At 48.0% G+C, this 20274-nt stretch overlaps 1 protein-coding gene across 1 annotated transcript; it reads right to left on the reverse strand.

Moving 5' to 3' along the window:
* Window positions 1–7679: 7679 nt before the first annotated feature.
* Window positions 7680–20074, reverse strand: Nob1 (NIN1 (RPN12) binding protein 1 homolog). The gene is made up of 9 exons (XM_032887808.1): window positions 19961–20074; window positions 19733–19865; window positions 16322–16452; window positions 13301–13372; window positions 12979–13107; window positions 12724–12891; window positions 11886–11983; window positions 10957–11101; window positions 7680–8239 (listed from the first exon to the last, which is right to left on the reverse strand). Exons 1-9 carry the CDS (start codon window positions 20048–20050, stop codon window positions 7970–7972), a joined length of 1236 nt encoding a protein of 411 aa, XP_032743699.1. The 5' UTR covers window positions 20051–20074; the 3' UTR covers window positions 7680–7969.
* Between the last annotated feature and the right edge of the window lie 200 nt (window positions 20075–20274).

Raw genomic sequence — 20274 nt, forward strand, 5'->3', positions numbered from 1 at the left:
ACACCACATTATAATATTGAACACTGGGTTTTCTGGTGTTTCCCTAAAGTTTGTGCCTGAGGGTCATCTCTCAGCTGTAAACAAATGCCAGTTTAAAAAACCGTAGAGAATAAGAGTTTATTCTGGAGTCATTTTGAGTGGCCCTGGCCTGGGAACACTGATTTGGGGTACCCCAAATTCCAAGTTCCAATGTGGGTGCAGCTTTGCAGGTTTTTACAGTTTTACGGATCAGAGTCATAAGTTAAGGCAACTTTACGTTGGTGGGTACACTGGGGAGGTGGATACGTCGAGATGGGGGACAGGATGTGTTTTATAGGCCAAGATGCTATCTGGTGACATTCTCAGTTCTTGGATGGGCGGAAGTGACACTGCCATATCCAGTGGAAACAGGACAAGTCGCAGAGTCAGAATGACTGTTTGACACAGTTCTAGAAAAGCTGAGCCCAACACTGCAATCACTGTCCTTCAGTCTGTCAGTTTTAGGTTTTGGTCTCTGTGTGTTTCATTTTGGGAACTTTCTACATCACGATTCATTTTATGTCTGAGTCTTTTAAGGAAAATCCTAAAATTAACTTTGCCCACTCTTTGGATGTCTCCCTTCTGGCCTGGAGATCCGTAAGCATGGATAAACACATAACCAGATGAGGCCATGACTCCAGGAATCCGCTTGGGGTATCTGCCCCTGAGCAAACTCAAAACAGCAGAATTAGTGCAGGGTAAACAGAGACACATTGTAAACTCTGAGTGGCCAGGAGAAACGGTTACAGACTCAAGGCCTCCTTTTACAATCTGCTTAGAGATTTCGGAAAATGTAAGCTCGAGAGTCATACAGGATACGTCACTGGAGGACCAGTACTCAGAAAGTAAGACAGATTGACTAAACTTCCCTACGTTAGAGCAGAGGATGAAACACATAATAAGTTAGGCATTAATGTTTGCTATTCTTCAAAAGACCACTTCACATATTTTCTCTTCATCTCAAGTGCTTTCAGACTGCAAACACTGCCAACCTGGAAGCAGGCTGTCATATAATGTGGTTGCTTTGAAGGAGACGTCTTTAGATTCTTTACATTGGAGTTACAGGACTGATAATAAAATCTGTTCTGTTTCTATTTTCTAACTGTGACTGAGCTTGTATTGAAAAATCAGACACAGGGGTTGGGGATTTAGCTCAGTGGTAGAGCGCTTGCCTAGGAAGCGCAAGGCCCTGGGTTCGATCCAGCTACAAAAAAAGAAAAAAAAAGAAAAGTCAAACACATAGTCTATACTTCCTGCATAATCATTAGACAGTCTTTGTTCTGTGAAACCTGTATAAGTAAAGTACCTCATTGCTAGTCAAAGCTGCTAGGTTACCCTGACCATTGCCTGACTCACTCCAGCCCTCGTCTTCGTCAGAGCCCCCCCCCCCACACCCATAGGCCAACAGGCACAGGGCTGTTATAGCTTCTGTGAGGTTTTTACTTCTGTGATCTGCTAAGTTATAGCTTCTGTGAGGTTTTTACTTATTATCACAAGATGTCAGCCCCAGAAGGCTAAAACTAGCCCAAGATAATTAGCCTCTGAACCTACGAAATTCCAGTCTCTCCACAGTACTGAAATTCCAATCGGTCCATCAGTCTCTGCAGTCACAGGTTCCTTCCAGGGTTTTCTCTTTTTGTTCCAGCCAGAGAGCCAGAGAGCTTCTTTTCAGGAATTTTTTTTCCTTGAGTCAGGGTTTCTCTTGTGTAGGGTTTCCTGGCTGTTCTGGAACTAGATCTGTAGACCAGGCTGGTCTTGAACTCACAGAGATATGCCTGCCTCGGTCTCCTGAGTGCTGGGATTAAAAAGACTTGGGCCACTACCTGGCTTCAGTCTGCCTTCTTTGTTTTAGAATTATTTACTTAATGTACATGAGTACACTGTAGCTGTGTTCAGACACACCACAAGAGGGCATCGGATCTCACCATGTGGATGTGGGAATTGAACTCAGGACCTCTGGATGAGCTGTCAGTGCTCTTAACCACTGAGCCATCTCTCCAGCCTTGGCCTGCTCTCTTATAGAATCCAAGAACCTCCAGCCCAGGGATGGTACCACCCAGGATGGGCTGGGCCCTCCCCTATCAATCACTAATTAAGAAAATGCCCTACAGCTGGATCATACCGAGGAGCATTTTCTCAATCTCAGGTCCCTCTTCAGGTGACTCTAGCTTGTGTCAAGTTGACATAAGACTAGCCAGGACATGGGAGACATGGATTGGCACTGCACTGTCTTTAAGTTTCTGTCATGTTTCTGTTTGTGGTCATTACAAGGCCATAGGACTCTCATGGTCTTGTATGAAACAGGCCTTTGTCCCAGGGCTCTGTATGCAGCGGACATTGCTTGTGGGGTATCCTTCCCCGCACTGAGGGGGAAGGCAGGGCCAGGAACTCTGAAGCCTTGTTGACGTCACCATCTAGAAATAAAAAGCCGGGGTAGTTGAGTCCCAGGAGTCCTCCTCCTGGTGGAGGCAGACTCCTCATTAGTCATGGCTGTCACACGTGTCCAGGTGTGGACCAGCACAAGAAGTCCCCAAAGTCACTAGTGTTTGCCTGAGCCGTGGCGATGGACTTAGCACACTGCTCACAGCCACTCTGAGGTCTGTCTGGGGATTTGGGTATCTGTTGTCCTCAACAGTTCCTGTGAGTGCCAGCCATACCCCTGCGGGCCGCAAGGCCCCAGTCTCAGGGGAGAGACGTTTCTTCACTAAGTCCTGTCTTCTCTCTCCACCGCCAGCACAGCGTAGGACACAACTGCTCTGTGGATTCTCTGATTTGCGTCTTGTTGAAATTTGGCTGTTCTGTGTGTCTGAATCAGGGCGTCGATGAATGGGAGGGCCTCAAGAAAGAAATGGAAATAGCTGCTTGGTGGGTGGCAAGGGAACCAGTTATTCCAAACCACCAGAGGCTGTCTCTAGGTAAAGCTGAGGGAGGGAAATTTCCAGGGTTCTGGGGGATGGGAGCCTGGAAGGAAGGAAGCCTGTGAGCTGTGAAGTATGTAAGAAGCACGTCTGAGTAGAGCTGTGGGAGTCTGGAGGCCACTGTGGACCTGATATGTTGCTAGGCACCATGGGTCATGTTAACGGGAGAGCCATACGTCCCTTTTGATGGAGAGAAGAATGGCTGGTCTGGCAGGTAGGAACTAGCTTCACAAGTTCCTGAGGGGATGCTGGCTTTCGACAAACAACCCAGGCTTTGGGAGAAGGAGTTTCTTTGGACCTGGTAACCCTCTTTTTCTTTTCTGGCAGAGTCTCAATATGTAGCCCAGGCTAGTCTCAAACTTAGAACCCTTCCGTCTCTGCTTCCCAAGAGCTGGGAATACAGGTTGTACAGCCACACCCAGCAAAGCGCTCTCAATTTGGTTCATAACAGTAGCTCAGCCCAAAGGACCGTCATAAACTGTAAGGGATTTTCTATTCTCATGTAGAAAATTAAATCTTGGTTGCAGCTCACAGAAGGCAAGGTCGTTGGCGTGAGTTTGACATTCACTAGAAGACCTCCAGAGAAGAACTCAACTGCTCCCAAAGAAAAGGTGCATGCATGTGTTTTGTGTGTGTGTGTGCCTGTGCATGCATGTATGTACATGCATGTGGGGACATTTTTGCCTTCTGACTGGTATGACTCATGCACTGAGCGGCAAGCATTTACTGAAACGTCACCAGATCCAGGCACTTGGCCTCATCCTGGCCCTGGCACTTGAGAGCAAAGCAAGACAATGTGCGGGCCACCTCAGCACCCACCATGGCTCTCAGTGTTACGTCTTTAGTGATTCAGCTCGCAGAGGAGTCTTCTTGCAGAATAAGAAGCTCTGGCCCAGGGCAAGAGCACACAGACGGTGTAGAAGCCCTGGCCCTTTCGGCTTGGCTCTCTCTTTCCATCCCTCTGTGCTGGTCTCACAGGCATCACCACCACGCCTGGCTTCCTTTTAGGTGCTTGTTTGTTTGTTTTTTGAGATGTGGTCTCACAGAGCTCACTGACCTTGACCTGCTGATCCTTCTGCCCCAAGCTAGCCACGCATTTTCTCTTTCTCTTTGGTTATTCCTTCATTCTTGTAAGGAGTGAACCCAGAGCCCTAGACCTATTAGCAAACACTTTACTATTGAATAGCCTTTCTGGTTCCCCTTCCCTACTCTGTGCTATTCTCAAGGCTGGCTTCAAAGTCCTGATTTTTCTTTAAATTAAAAAAAAAAAATTCTATGTTTACCTCCATAGTGCCTGAGTGGAAGTCAGGGAACAACGTGAGGGAGTGGGTTCTCTCCTTCTGTCATGAGTCTCAGGGGCCAAACTCAGGCTGTAAGGCTTGGCAGCCCTCTGTTCACCCATTCGTCCATCTGACCTGCCCCTGACCTTTGCCCCCATCTCCCTCATGCTGGGCCACAGGCACGCACCACGCACCAGGCTATCTTTTATAGATTTACTTTTATTTTTGCAGCACTGAACCCCCTATTGCAGGGCCTCGTGTGAACTTGGCAAGTGCTCTACCGCTGAGGTAAAACCCTAGCAGGGGGTGGTGGTGCACACCTTTAGTTCCAGCACTCAGGGAGTAGAGGCAGGCAGATCTCTGTGAGTTCAAGGCCAGCCTGGTCTACAGAGCGAGTTCTAGGACAGCTAGAGCTACAGAGAGAAACCCTGTCTTGAAAAACAAAACAAAGGGCTGGAGAGATGGCTCAGTGGTTAAGAGCCCTGGTTGCTCTTTCCAGAGGTCCTGCGTTCAATTCCCAGCCACCCACTTGGTGGCTCACAACCACTTATAAAGGAATCTGATGTCTTCTTCTGACATATAGATGTATATGCAACAGAGCGCTCATACAATAAATTAAAAAAAAAAAAAACAAACCCAAAACAAAACAAAAAGCCCCAAACAACCCTTTGAGATGAGCTGTCTAGACTGGCTTGAACTGTCATCTAGACAGCACTTGTCTCCAGCCTTAGCCCCATGAGCTGGGACTACCAGCCCGTGTCACCAGGCTGTTATCCCTTATCAATTACTAAGGAAATCAGAAGTCAGGTATTCTGCCCCAAAACCAATGATCAAACAAGGACAGACCATGCTCCAGGAGTTTGAACTGCATTTTACACATGAAATAAGGCCATTCTCATCCTTTGGCAGGAAGTGAACATTTATTTACCACACAGGGATGTCCATTAGCGTTTGTTTAGTGGTTCTGCCTCTTCTGAGGCAGCGTCTCACCATGTAGTCCTGGCTGACTGAAGCTCACATGTGTAGAGCAGACAGGCCTAGGAACCAGAGCGGTTTGTGCCTCCAAAGTGCTGGGATGGAGCTGAATACTCGGCACGTTTGGCAGTTTAGTCTTTCTCAGCTTGCAGCACCTTCGCCCTAAAGTCCCAATCTTCTCACAGCAGTCAAGTATGATGCTCCGTTTGGGGGAGAAAAGCTGAGACTCAGAGCTCTTTTTTTGTTGTTGTTTTCTAAGACAGGGTTTCTCTAAGTAGCCCTGACTGTCCTGGAACTTAGTCTGTAGACCAAGCTGGTGTCGAACTCATAAGAGATCCCCCTGCCGTCTCTGCCTCCGAAGTGCTGGTGTAAAGGTGTGTGCCACTACCATCTGGCTTGTCTGGGAGATCTTTTTCCCTGAGTTACAACTGATCCAGGGACCTGAATCCATACTTAGGCTCCCATCTAGCCCCTTGCTAAGCTCTTGTCTCTTATGCTTAGAGCCCTGGGGATCTATAGTAAACAGTGTGCCATTATAGCGCTGTGCCGTAGATCGGCAAACCATAGAAGTGAAGGTTACCTTAGGCTGAGGTGGCTCAGTGGGAAAACACCGCTTAGCATTCAGGAGGCTGTGTGTACATCCTCAGCGCCAAATACACTTAAACAAAGGCCGCACTTGAATGGATGACATCTCTAGACGCAGATGGCTGTTGACTTCTCAAACTGTAGGACTCTCTCCATAAGGAGAAATGGTTAATTATTTGCAGGACACTTGTTACTTTTCTCCTTACTGCAACCAAATACCAGGCAAGAAACAACTTTAGGGAGGAGGGTTGTGCTGGCTCATGGTTTGAGGGGACACAGGCCATCGACATGGGGGAGGCATGGTAGCCAGTGGCTTTGCAGCAGCTGCCTGCTCACATCTCAGTGGACAGGAAGGAAGGTGGAGAGTGGGAAGGAAGTTCAACAAGGCCAGAAAGCTCTAGAATCGTCCCCTCAGCAACTCATTCCTTTCTGCTAGACCCTGTCTCTCAAACAAGCCAGGGACCGAGGGCTCAAACACACGAGTCTATGAGGGATACTCACCAAACCATAACAATACTTGTCAACAACACAACTTCGGACATGGATAAAAAGATCAGAAAGAAAAAGGGATTTCCCAAAGTCCAGAGTGAAAGCTGTGCTCCAGTTTGCTCATCTCCGTGCCCATTCAGATGGTGCTCTGTGCTGATCTTACACATCCTGTGTGCGAGAGCCTTTGCTTCTGTGTCATGTCCCTCATACAAGCTCCGACACCAGAACGTCCCTTCTCCTCCTAAGGAGTGGCCTGTCATTGGTAATCGCTGTGGAGGACTTGAGTTTGGATGCCAGCACTCATGTCAAAAGCTCGAATTCATGACTCTCCGGCCTCTACCTCTCATTCTGGGAAACAGGACATGAGACAGGAAGGTGAGTTCAGTGGACCCTCACTGAAAAACCAGTCTGGAACTTTGCTGCAACTCCACAAGCAAACTGTAGGTGGCAGTGGCCACCTTTCCCCATTCCTCCCACCAGGAAAAGGTATGAACGTCATCTTTGAAAAGCGGGCAAATTCTTATCTACCTTGTATCTAAAAAATCCCAAATGTTTTCTTTGCAACCCATGTATACTTGACTTAAAAAAATTTTTTTGGAGGGGAGCATTTTTGAGACAGGGTCTCTCTACAGAGTACTGGCTGTCCCCAGAATAACTAGACATGGCTGACCTCAACTCAGATTTTGCTTGCATCTCTCCTGACTGCTGCGATTAAAAGTGTGCACCATTACTGTCCAGCCAATTAGAAAAGCTATTTTTAAGGGAATGTTTTAAAGCCAGGTGTGGCGGTGCACACCTTTGGTCCCAGCACTCAGGGGACAGCCAGTGCTTAGCAGCCACCTCACGGTCCCAACAAGTAGTCAGTCACTTTTCAGAAGCACACACAGACTAAGCTGCACTCTCGGCCTCTCTGGCGGTAACTGGTCACGTCCCATAGGCCCGAGAGAGAACGCCTCTGTGCCCTGAGCTCCTGTAACAGTTAGACGCTTGGCCTGGTGACACTGTGTGATGGCGGCTGTAAAGACAAGAGCAGCTGATGTAAGTGAACTGCCCTGGCTGCTTTCCATCGAGGATTTTCAGAGAAGGCTTTTCCTGAATGTGATTAATGTACTGCAGTCATAAAAAAAAAAATGGCCGACTGTCAGTCCGTCCGTCCGTTCTCCAGGAGACACATACTTGACAGTTGCATATAAAGACACCAAATGTTATCAAATGTGGACCCAGATGAAAGGCTGCAGGGTGCATTCACTGTACTGATTTTCCTGGATGACTCAACTTAAAAAAAAAAAAAGGTTAAAAATGTAAAGTTTTATTGTAGAATACTTATAATTTCTGGTGCGCGCACACACACAAACCATATATAGTTGATCCTTAGTGACCATGTCCACCAAGGATACGAGAACTTAAACACAGAGGCGCTGGCCATCAGGTTTATTAGAGAAAGGTTATCGTGTGGTTACTTCATCTTTGAGCTTCTGGGCTCAGCCTTTGCTCCAAGCTCCCTTCCCATGGTGGAGCCCTCGCTCTGCATATTCACAGACGGGGCAGCCATATCAGACTGCAAAGCCACACAACAGAGTCTCAGGCAGTGGGAGAGCCAGGCCCACTGCTTCTGTCTAGATGGTTTGCAGAGCAGACACTGGGGATGACACGACAGCCTCCTCAGCAGCTAGCCAGTCTGCTTTGCCTGCAGGGCTTACGATGTCACCTTTTCTTTACAAACTTCTTTCTGGAAGCATTGGGATTTAAGCGTCTCCTCCCAGCACCCAACATGCTGTCCCGGACTTGCAGGATGGCTGAGCGGCTGGAGATGTCATTCTCTGCGAAGGGAGAAACCCCAGCTATGTAGTCGGGGGCAAACACGTTGGTCTTCTGCCTGGCCTTGTGGGAGAGTCGCAGCTGGGGGAAGCGCTGGTCCTCCGTCAGGTGGGGGTTGACGGCATATTTGCCCCCTTTTGGAGTGGGTAGTGAGTACTGTAATAAGAAGAAGACTGTTAGAACAGAAAGCCCAGCTCACACAGGGCCTCATGCAGTCACACAGAATGTCCTGCCTACTGTGTGCCAACAAGACAAGTATCTCCCACTCCATTCTTCCTCAGTTGACAGATGAAAAACCACAGGTAGCGTCTTAACTACACACACTCAGCTAAGGACAAATGGACAGAGCTTCAAGAAGCTGAGGTCCTTTCCACAGAGGTGCACGTCCGCAGCTCTGCAATGGCCACACAGGCTCTAGGCCGAAAAGGTATTACACAGGTTTTACGAGTGGGGGTGAGGCGATCTTAAATGTTAAATGCACTATGTGGTGCTGGGTTAGATGCAGGGCTGTAATCTTTGCCGCTGAAAAGCTTGCTTGGCTGGGCATGGTGGTACACTTCCAAGATCCTGGTATTTGGATGAGAGGTAAGAGGATCAGGAGTTCAAGGTCATCCTTGGCCAGCAAAAATTATCTTACCTAAAATAAGCGCTTAAACTCCAGAGAGAGGGGCTGGGCTGTAGCTCAGCTGGCTGAGTGCCGCCCTAGTAGGCATGGACGCCTGGGCCTTGATCCCCAGCATCAGCTATATCAGGAGAGCTGGCATGAACCAACAGTCCCAGCACGCAGGAAGTAGAGGCAGGAGGAGACGAGAGACTGTTCCAAACCAAGCCAAAGCAAAGCACACACCCACACACCTTACCCACACCCTTACACCATATGCACGCCTCACTGTATACACATACCCTAAGAGAAAGGGCTTATTCTAGGGTGGGGACAAGAGTTCGAAGTCTGGAAACATCCGGCTGTGTCAGAAGAGTAAGAGCAAAGAGCTGCAAAGCAGGATGTGTTTGCAGGGTTCTCACTGGCCAAGGATGGAGGCAGGGGCAGGTGGGGCCTTTGAGTCCTAGTCTACAGAGTGGCCTTGGTCATGGTGACTCTTCACAGCGGTAGAAGAGTGACTAAGACACAATTCATAAATAGACGAATAAGGCAGCCAGGGGCACAGGCCAGGAGTCCCAGCTACTTAGGGAGGCTGAGGCAGGATTATGAATTCACCCACCTTTCAAGGGTGTGAGTGGTGGGTAGATGGCTCAGTGGGTAAAGTGTTTGCTGTACAAATAAAGGAACCAACTCCAGATCCCAGCACCCACATAAAAACCAGGGGTGGTGGCACCTGCCTAAACCCAGTGCTGGGGGCAAGAGAAAAAGACAAGACTCACTGGCCAAGCAGTCCAGCTGAGATGCTGAATTCCAGGGGAGTGGGACTCTGTCTCAAGAAAATAAGATGGAGGCCAGGTATGATGGTGTGTAGGCCTTTAATACCAGCACTTGGGATGTGGAGACAGGTGGATCTCTCGGAGTTCAAAATAAATATGTTCTAACAAAGTGCCGGGAAAGTAAGACCTAACAAATGACACCCTCCCAAAAAAAAAAAAAAAAAAACAAACAAACAAACAAAAAACAAAAAACAAACAAACAAAAAAAAAACCAAAAACCAAAAAATAAACAAACAAAAAACCACCACCACCAACAACAAAAAAACAAAAACAACAACAAGAACAAAGCAAACCCAACGAACAACATTAAGAAAAGAGAAGGAGAGTGGAAGAAGACACCTGACACACACCTCTGCCTTGCCCAGGCAGGTTCCACCACCCACACAAATAAAATCAAAGAAATGGGGGTTGGGCTGCATCTCAGCAGAGTCTGAGCAGCAAGTGTGGAGCCGGGGTCCAACCCCAGCATCACAAAAATAATTAAGCAAATACAAAGTTCTTATTCGGAAATAGGACACAGAATAGAGAAGGCCTGCCAATATAGAAAACAGTTATCCAGCCTTTAATCCCCGCAGAGGCAGGCAGATCCCCGAGTTCCAGAAGGGCCAGGGCTATCCTAGGAAATTCAAAACAACTCACACAAAACTAAAGCCAACCAAACAAGAAGCAGCACGGTTATGTGACATTAACAATGTCACAGCTGACCCACACAATTACTCAGAGTGACTGTGACTTTACAGGAAAGAGCCATCTCAGTCAAGGGACAAGCGTCACCTGCGATGTACCCTCCTTCACCTCAACACAGAGGACCCAGCACTGCCAAGTTGCCCACACCAAAACACTGAAGCTGGTGTGTGCGCACCAGCAATCCTGGCACTCAGGAGACTGAGGCAGGGGACTGCGGAGTCTGAGGACCACAGCTGAGTGGGACCGGCTGCTGCACCAACACTTCCTGATCCTGACTCTTAACTGTAGAGCTGTGGCTCCGGGACCCCCTCCCATCTTCTAGAGACTGAGCTCCACGCTGTAGCCACGTGGCCTCCCACCTCACAGACACTCTGTCAGACTGAGCCCCCTGAATGCTATAACCAGAGGTGCAAACCACCACACCTGGCTGTCCTTCCTTCATCTGTTCACACAAACCAGGATGCCCTGTGTTGGGCATTCGTCTGTGCTGGTCACACACGTGGCCTGTCCTGCCTTATTCCTATCTGGGTACTTAACCCCGGTTCTGGCCCTACCCCTGAGTGACAGCCGGCTCCCCTGTTATTCTCTGGTGTTTTCTGAGACTGGCTCTAGTAGCCCAGGCTGGCCTTGAACTCTTGCTCTTCCTGCCCCCACCCAAGGGCTGGGTTCCAGGTGTGCATCATCCTCTGCCCAGTTCTCTCTTGGTCATTTGATTCCCGAGTTAGGGGTTCAGGATCCACGCCACCTACCCGGAGGCCTCGAGGGTTCAGAACTTTCGGGTTTCGGGAGAAATGCATGTGCAAGGTACCGTCATCATTGATAGTCACAGACACTTTCTTCAGGGTCTTGTTCCCACAATGCCCACAGAACACTCGGTTCATGTCCGACGTTGTCCTACGGGACACAAAAGAGAGACTGCACACTAGCCCCACCGGCAGGAGACCCTACCTCCAGCCTCAGAGAAGAAAATGGTAATGCAGAAAAAGCTCAGTCTTGTTAAGTCATTTTATCTTCCTAAAACCAAAGCCTATGCTAAGGAAGACGCGGCAAAGGGAAGCCCCTTCCTTAGGGAGAGAAGGGCAAGGATGTCACATTGTGGCCAGGAAAAGAGCAGGGTGTGGCACATGAACAGTACACACCGCTGGCCCACTCAGGAAAAGGGCAGGGTGTGGGCATCTCCTATGTGCCAAATTCCCTGCCACATTCCTGACTTCCGCTCCCAGGTTCTCACAACAAACGTCCCAATCTAAAGCCCTAAGAAGACAACTCACCAGTACCCAGAGGCATGCAGACGTGAACCCAGATACTCCCGATTCAGACTACTCTGTGTGTAGATGAGAACTACACGTGAAGGAGCCATGACAAACAATGAATCCCATGCCGCCGTCACCCAGCAACTCTAGCCTCCTGTGTCACCTGGGAGCAAATCCCAGACCTCTGTCCATCCACACAGTCCAGTGTGTGTCACCAGAGAAGTGACCTCTGCCCCAGAACGCACATCCTTGATTCTAGGACCCTCAGATATGTGTGTGAGGCTCTGTCCCAGGGATTTCAGTGTGGCGGACAGACACAGCGGATGGGCCACAGAGGCACACAAGGGTAGAAGGAAAGCACACGGGGAATGGGGCTCTCTTCTGGGGAGTCACCAGCAGGGACGGGAAGACTTGCAGCCACGCACTTGAAACAGCCATGACAGCGCAAGATGTAGCTCCGGGCCTCTCGGACCAGCATGCCGTTCACTGCCAGCACGTGCAGCCCCATCTGAAGTAGAACATTCTACAACCAAGAATAACAGAAATCAGCCTCTTTACTACTGATTTGGCAATGGTTCTGTTCAGTTATGAGGACTCAATGTTCTGGTGTAGCTTATAATCCCTGGCTTTTGTTAGAGAACACAAGGGAGGTTTGGCTAGGGAGATAGGGATCTGGGTTACTGGGCGACCCCCTGAACAGAGCCTGGCCTCACTGGCAGTGCCTCTCAGTAGACCCCCTTTTTCTTTCTTTTTTATTTGTTGAGACAGGGTTTCTCTATGTAGCCCTGGCTTCCTGGAACTCACTCTGTAGACCAGGCTGTCCTCAAACTCACAGAGATCTGCCTGCCTCTGCCTCCCTAGTTCTGGGAGTTTGATCTCTGGCATCCACCTGGTGAACAGAGAGGAGATTCCTGCAAGTTGCCCTGGCCTCCATATGTACACCGAGGGATAGGAACACTCTCATACACACACAAATGTAATTTTTAAAAAGGTAAATATTTTAGCCAGGCCATGATGGCACGTGCCTTTAGTCCCAGCACTTGGGAGGCAGACAAATCTCTGTGAGATCAAGGCAACTCTGGTCTACAGAGTGAGTTCTAGGACAGCCAGGGATCCACAGAAAAATCCTGTCTCAAAAAACCCACAAGTACCTAATTAATTAAAATACTTTTAAGAACAAAACCAAAACTCCCTATGCACTGTCACCGATGTGAAAGTCTACCCTCAAACAAAATGAGCAATGATCCCCTCCTCACTACCCACCTGCATGGCGAAGTCTGTGGTCACACAGCCGACCTGCACGTCCTTTGGGATGTCGCACTGCTCCGACTCATGCTGGATCTGCTTGATGTTGCTGGGGGTTATCCACCCACCCCCATCGTCTTCACTGTCTTCAAGTTCTTCTTCTTCCTCCTCCTCCCGTCCATCAATCTGAAACATCAAAAGGCAAGCTCCTAGCCACAGGACTCATGTGCAGAGCCTCCAATGTCACCAGGAGAGTGCAAGCCAGGGCCTTACCAGCAGCTGCTGCAGCTCATGGTCAATGTTAGGCAGAGGGTTCCTCCAGAACATGAAGGAGCTGAATTCCAGGTTCTCAGACCCATCAGCTGGGGGGCCATGATCCACTGTTTCTTGTAAGGCTTTAGACTGAGAGTAAATGAAACATTGTTTTTCAGTGTAGATAGATGAAACCTGAGCTTTACATATATAGCAAATCAGAATAATTGAAAAACATGAAAACTGCTTTCAGTTTAAATGTGTAAGCATTCTATATGCAAGCTAGGTCTGAAGCACTGAGAAAATACACCCATGGAGGATCAGGGCTCCTAAAAGGAGTTACCTTGGAGGGCAGATGGAAACCAGAAATGTGCAGAGGAGTTTCAGGGTGCTGAATTGAAGAGCTCACTTTAACCTAAAAAAAGGGAAAAAAGCCTGTTTTCAGTAAGGACAATCAGTTTAAAAATACAACATGAAGGCTAATGAAAACGAACAAGACCCAAGGTCTTTCTCCCTAGGTGTTGAATATAAAGAACTAGAAGTCACAAGAATACACAGTCAAGGCGACAACACTCAGAGACCCTGGACTCCATTACCAAGTGCTTCTAGGGCGTTTGTGTCCACTCTGGACATTTCATGATGCCCAGAGAGCTGGGAGGTGTGCACCTGTGAGGCCGCAAGTGTCCTACAGTGAGAGCTGAGCCTAAACGCCTTCCAGGGGCAGCAAGCCCTGCTTAGAGCTTTTGGAGTGTCACTGGGATGCCTGTGACCTCCGTCCTCTCTACTCTTACCTCTGGAAGGCACAGGATTACCAGAGTGCACCACCATGCCTATTTACGGGGTATTGGGGGATGAAACCTAGAGGCCGATGCATGCGAGGCAACATTCTTCTAACTGAACTACGACCTCAGCCCATCCTAAGGCTTTGGATACAAAAGTAAAATGGAATGAAATAAACAAAAAAGGAAAACGAGTCTGTTTTTAGGCTTTTAAATTGGAGGATTCTAAACCTGACTGAGAAGTGTGAGAGTAGTTCTGAACAGTAGAAGCAGATGAATCCAGCCAGAACGATAATCCTAGCCAGGGAAGGAGAGGCAGGAGGAGCAAGAACTCAAAGCCAGTACTGGAGACGGCCGAGTAGCTAAGAGCCCTCGTAGCTCCTGCAGAGGGCCCAGGTTCCTTTCCCAGTACCACGTGGCTGTTCATAGCTACTCTAACCTCCAAAAGCCTTCTGCTGAGCTCGCTGGACCCTGGGTATAGATATGGCGAGCGAGCATACACACGGGCAAAATGCTCACACGGTAAAGTGCCACTTTTCAATTTCAAGGAGCTTAAAAAAATAACAAGGGCTAAAGGGATGGCTCAGTGGTTAAGAGCACCGACTGCTCTTCCAGAGGTCCTGAGTTCAATTCCCAGCAACCACATGGTGGCTCACAACCATCTGTAATGGGATCTGATGCCCTCTTCTGGTGTATCTGAAGACAGCTACAGTGTACTTATATATAATAAATAAATCAATCTTAAAACAACAACAACAACAACAACAAAATCCCAAATGTTTATGATCATGCTTGGTTATATGGCAAGTTCCAGGATAACCTGGGCTACAGAAACTGTTCAAAAAACCAAGAGTGTGAATACATTGGTGTGCTTATTAAACATAAAATACAAACTTCATTACTGGGTGGTGGTGTCACATACCTTTAATCTAGCACTCAGGAGGCAGAGGCAGAAGGATCTGAGTTCAAGGGCCTGCCTGGCCCACAGAGTGAAAAAGAAAAAGGGAATACACACACACACACACACACACACACACACACACACACACACACACACACACACACACACACACACACACTCTTCAATTGGATTCTCACCAAAACAAGCTTAATATACTCACACAACGGCAAAGTGTGACTACTGACTGGATATTTGGTGACATTAGGGGCCCATATTAATTTTCTGTAGGACGATGGTGGCTCTGGAGTTAGTTATGTTTGAGGCGGGGTCTAGCTTAGCCCAGCACACCTTACTCTCATTTTGTAGACCCATCCACCTGGAGTTTCTGAGTCTTCAGAGTACTGGGATTACAGGACAAGTGATGGTCCTCTGTCAACACAACAGTGCCAGTGACTGAACGCGGGCTCCATGCATGAGACAAGCACTTTATTTTTTTTTTTTTGTTCTTTTTTTTTCGAACTGGGGACCGAACCCAGGGCCTTGCGCTTCCCTAGGCAAGCGCTCTACCACTGAGCTAAATCCCCAACCCCGAGACAAGCACTTTATTAAAGGAGCAACATCCCGGGTTGGGGATTTAGCTCAGCGGTAGAGCACTTGCCTAGCAAGCGCAAGGCCCTGGGTTCGGTCCCCAGCTCCAAAAAAAAAAAAAAAAAAGAAAAAAAAAAAAAAAAAGGGAGCAACATCCCAGCCCAAGTCTATCATCATCTTTAGATTAACTTATTCAGGAATGGCAAGATGGCTGAGGGAGTAGAAGGACCCAGAGATGGAGGGAGAAAACCAACTCACGTAGGATCCTTACCCTTCTAGCAAGCTGTCGTATGCTCACAAACATGTGCACACACAAAATAAATGAAATCAAAAAATAAGTAAAGAGCTGGCCCTGGGGGTGCATGCCTTTAATCCCAGTGCTCTGGGAAGCAGGCAGGTCTTTGTGAGTCCCAGGACAAGCAAGGCTACAGAATGAGATCTTGTCTTAAAACAATACAAGGGTTCAGGTCCAAACTGGACAACACAGTGAGACCTCCTGTCTTATACATGAATGAAAGACTCGTTGATTACGTACATGATGAGGACATAAAGTAGAGTGCGGGCACCAGAGCGCACACGTGGAGGTCAGAGCACGACTTCTCCAGGACCTGCTTTCTCCTTGTGCTGTGTTCTTGTTTCAGACAGGGTCTCTCCTGTTGCTTCTGCTGCTGTACTACAAACTGAGCTTCCTGTCAAGTGTGCCTTCTCTCTCACAACTGTTAACAGGAGCGCCAGGGCTGCATCTACCCTTGCATACAGGCGCAGTCACAGGTCGTCAGATCACACAGGACCTGCTGGCTTTGTCTTTTGATATTCCTCCTTTCACACACGACAGTTCTTATAATAAAGAGTATACTAAAAAACAATGAAACCTGGGGCTGGAGGTGGCTCAGTGTTAAGAACATTTAGTGCGCAATCCTGAGGACTAGGGTTCCGTTCTCAGCACCCATGCTGCAGGCTAAGAGACTGACAAATGCCTGTGAGTCTTTCTCGTCTCTTCTGGCCTCCACAGGCATCCTCCCCACCACCCCAAAAGCACAGTCACACACACTCTTCAAAACGAAACCACCCAGTCAAACAGCACCCCCTCATGTACCTTCTCTGGTTCTTTCTTTAGATGAGACACCCCAACAAATTCTGCTTCCAGCTGGTAGGTCAGAGCCAGCACCTGGATATCTGTGGCAGAGAGGCTGGGGTAGTCCCCAGTTTTCTTGGAAAACTCAGTTACTGCAAGCAAAGAAGAGATTCCCAACCTTAGTCAAGGGCAAAACTGGCAAGTCCTTGGATATCTTAAATGGAAAGACCTCGTGTTCCCATGTAGGGCCTGGAGAGATGGTTTATCAGTTGAGAGCACTAGCTGATCTTCCAAAGGACCTAGGCTCAATTTTCAGCATCCTCATGGTGGTTCAAAATTCTAACACCAATTCCAAAGGATCCAACACCCTCTTCGGGCCTCTGAGAGCACCAGGCAGATACACAGCACACAAACATATGTGTAGGCAACGCACCTATTCACATAAACCAGAACAAACTGGTATTGGCCATTGGATGACTAGTGAGGGTGCCTGGCAGCAAATGCAGCTGCCTGAGTTTGGTTCTGGGGTTTGCATGATAGAAGGAGAAGCCAGTTCTCTGTAGCTGCCCTCTAACCTCATCCACATTGTGCCATGCACAAAAGCCTCTCAAAGGACTTAGAATCCATACTCCGTCTGGGAGACATGGCTCACTCTGTAATCCCGGCACTCAGGAGATGGAGACCGGAAGTTAAAGGCTACCCTCAGCCTCATAAAAGTTCAAGGTCAAGCCAGACTACTGGAGACCTTGTTTCAAAACACCACCACCAAATAACCAAACAAAATAAGAATCAGTATTCCATAAAAACAGCAACATCTACTTTCTGACCGTTTTCTCTTTGTGACTGAAAAATCTGTGCTCGCCACCACCAAGCCACTCACAAGGTAGCTCTGAGGTAACATTCTCATCCACGAGATCAGGGCACAAGACAAGGGGAGAGAAGAGTTCCTTAATAGAGCTTGGTTATTAGTATAACCCTCATCTTTCTTTCTTTTTTTTTTTTTTTTTTTTTTTTCTTTTTTTTTGAGCTGGGAACCAACCCAGGGCCTTGAGCTTCCTAGGTAAGCGCTCTACCACTGAGCTAAATCCCCAACCCCAACCCTCATCTTTCTAAGCTCCAACTCTTTTGTTTTAAGTATAACAGCTAGAGTAACTGCAGCAACCACATGGTGGCTCACAACCACCTCTAATGGATGCCCTCTGATGTGTCTGAAGACAGTGACAGTGTACTCAGATAAATAAATATATCTTAAAAGACAACAATAACAAAAACCAAAACAAGTGTTCACCACACCATTATGTCTGGCTTTGGGCTAGAAATGGCTCAGTGGTTAAGAGCACTGACTGCTCTTCCAGAGGTCCTGAGTTCAAATCCCAGCAACCACATGGTAGCTCACAATCATCTGTAATGGGATCTGATGCCCTCTTCTGGTGTGTCTGAAGACAGTGACAGTATACTCACATATATAATAAATAAGTAAAACTTTAGATTAACAGACGGCTTGATTTCAAGACGGAAAGGAAGGTTAACTGGACTGTAACCGTGGCCTAGGATGAAACCAAGAGAGAGATGTTGTGTATCAAAGGTCAGCTTTTTAAATAGTTTAAGAACTGCACACTGTGCTGGATCCACAGTGCATGGCAATGCTACAGTATTTAAGACACTGACAATAAACACACAATTTCCTCATATTACAACAGTGTCTTCTGATAATAACGGCATAAGTACCAGACACACTGCTACATTTCCTATAAAATGGCATTAGCAGTGGGTTTGACAGTGAGTTTCTGTATGCTTATGAATGGCCCTGATGTGTATACATGCCTGTCTGTGCTCCACGTGTATGCCTGGTGCCCTAAGTTCAGAAGAGGGTGTCAGACTCCGTGGACTTGGAGTTAACAGATGGCTGAGTTGTCGTGTGGGTGCTGGGAATTGAACCTGGGTTCTTCAGAGGAGCAGCCTGTGATCTTAAACTGCTCGGTCATCCTTCCAGCCCCATAATGGTACCCACCCCTTTAATACTAGCAGGTGGGAGGTGAGGCAGATGTAGACAATTCTAAGTTCAAGGCCAGCATGGTCTATGTGGTAAGTCCCAGCTGGTGGGAGGTAAAGAGGTGAGACTCTGCCTCAAAAAAAAAAAAAAAAAAAAAAAAAAGACTTCCTGGGCACCCAGCAAACCCAACAAACCTTTTCTGTATTTTTGTTAAGATTCACTTACTTGCCAACCAGGGGTGGTGCATGCTTTTGGCCCCAGCACTGGAGAGGCAGAAGCAGGTGGTTGAATCTGAGGACAGCCTGGCCTATAGAGTTCTAGGTCAAAGTTTTTGTTTATGCATTTGAGTGTTTTGTTAGCACGTAGGTTATGTGTACCACATTGACCTATTTCCTCTCAACCATATCTTATGAGGTATTACTTGTATTTTGGGAAGCTGAAGCTGCCTGACAGAGATCTGTAACTGTCAAGTTGGTAGGAAAAGCTACAGAAACCACAAATTGGCAAAGTGGACCACAGCCAAGTCCACCACTTGCTACTTCTACTCCTGCTAACCTGGATTCCTGAAGAGGATGATGATCCCCAAGCCACTAGTTTTCTTTCAGAACTACTGCAAGACTTAAACAGGTCCCTTTTTCTTCTTTTTAAAATTTATTTTTGAGATGAGGTCTCACTATGTAGCCCTGGCTTGCTTGGAACCTCTGCCTCCGGATGGCTTGGACTAAAAACATGTGACATCACATTGGGCCCAACCCCCCTCCCCCTTTATTTTTAATATGACAGAGTCTCACTATCTAATTCAGGCTGGCCTGGGACCCATGACCCTGAAACCTCTGTCTCCCCAGGGCTGAGACTACAGCACTGGGCTAGCCTGCATGGCTTTTTCTGACTTGAGGCTGGCTCTCTATTGGAAACTATAATCACCCAATAAACACAGGACTACAGATCTACGGTTTTTTGTTTTTTTTTTTTTCCTTCTTTTTTTTGGAGCTGGGGACCGAATCCAGGGCCTTGCGGTTGCTAGGCAAGCGTTCTACCACTGAGCCAAATCCCCATCCCCAGATCTACGGTTTTTATTTTTAAATCTCTTCAGTTTTTTGGTAGGACGGGGGCCACACTCAGAGCCTTCTGTATACCTGGCAAGCGCTCTCTCACTGAATCTTACGAGTCTACACAACTTTACTTCATGTTTCCAATTTGCTAGACACCATTCCATTTCCGTATGGCCTACAGTACTGCCGGAGATGTGGTAGATACCATTTCTAGTCTCGTTTTACGGTAAAGCTTAAAGCCTGTGTGATAAACCCTGGCGCACACGGCTAGTATTATTAAAGCCAGGCTGAAGTGACTGTCTCTAAAACCAATGTTGACTGGTACCAGGGCAGGACTGTCTCCACTCGGGCTCGGCGTCGCTGCCAAGGCTGCGCCAGGACACTCACCTAGCCTCACGTACTCCGGGAAGGGTTCCTTGAACCGCAGCTCGTAGGGCAGCACTGCCAGCCGCCTGCGTGTGGCCTTGTCGCGAATCTCTCTCACCACCTCCCGGATGGTGTAGATGTTTTTTCCGATGTCCTGTGGACAGACCGGCCTAGTTATCCCACTCGCTTGACCCCACACTCACCCCTGGAGGGTCTCGTGCCCAGATCCCGTGGCGGAATCTCTAGTACCTGTAGAGGCGCATCCCTCAAGAAAGCTCCGGCGTCAGCCACAACGTGTTCCACAGGCGCCATGTTGGCTGCCAAAGACAGACCGCGCATGCGTATGGCGCTTGCGCTGTTCCCTAGCTTTGCACCGCACTCCTCCCGGACTGGAGAGGAACAGCTGCTGCGATTTCGCGGCTCCCCCTAGCGGCCACAAACCACCCCTTCAGGACTACGTGTGCCACTTGCCCTGCCAGGAGCTATGTGCGTGATTAAATTTGAGAGAATTCTTAAAAATCTGCCTCGGAATTCATAGAGCTTTCTTTACTTTTAAAAGAAAA

Source organism: Rattus rattus, chromosome 17 (assembly GCF_011064425.1).
Source record: "Rattus rattus isolate New Zealand chromosome 17, Rrattus_CSIRO_v1, whole genome shotgun sequence".
In the NCBI taxonomy this organism is placed as follows: Eukaryota; Metazoa; Chordata; class Mammalia; order Rodentia; family Muridae; genus Rattus; species Rattus rattus.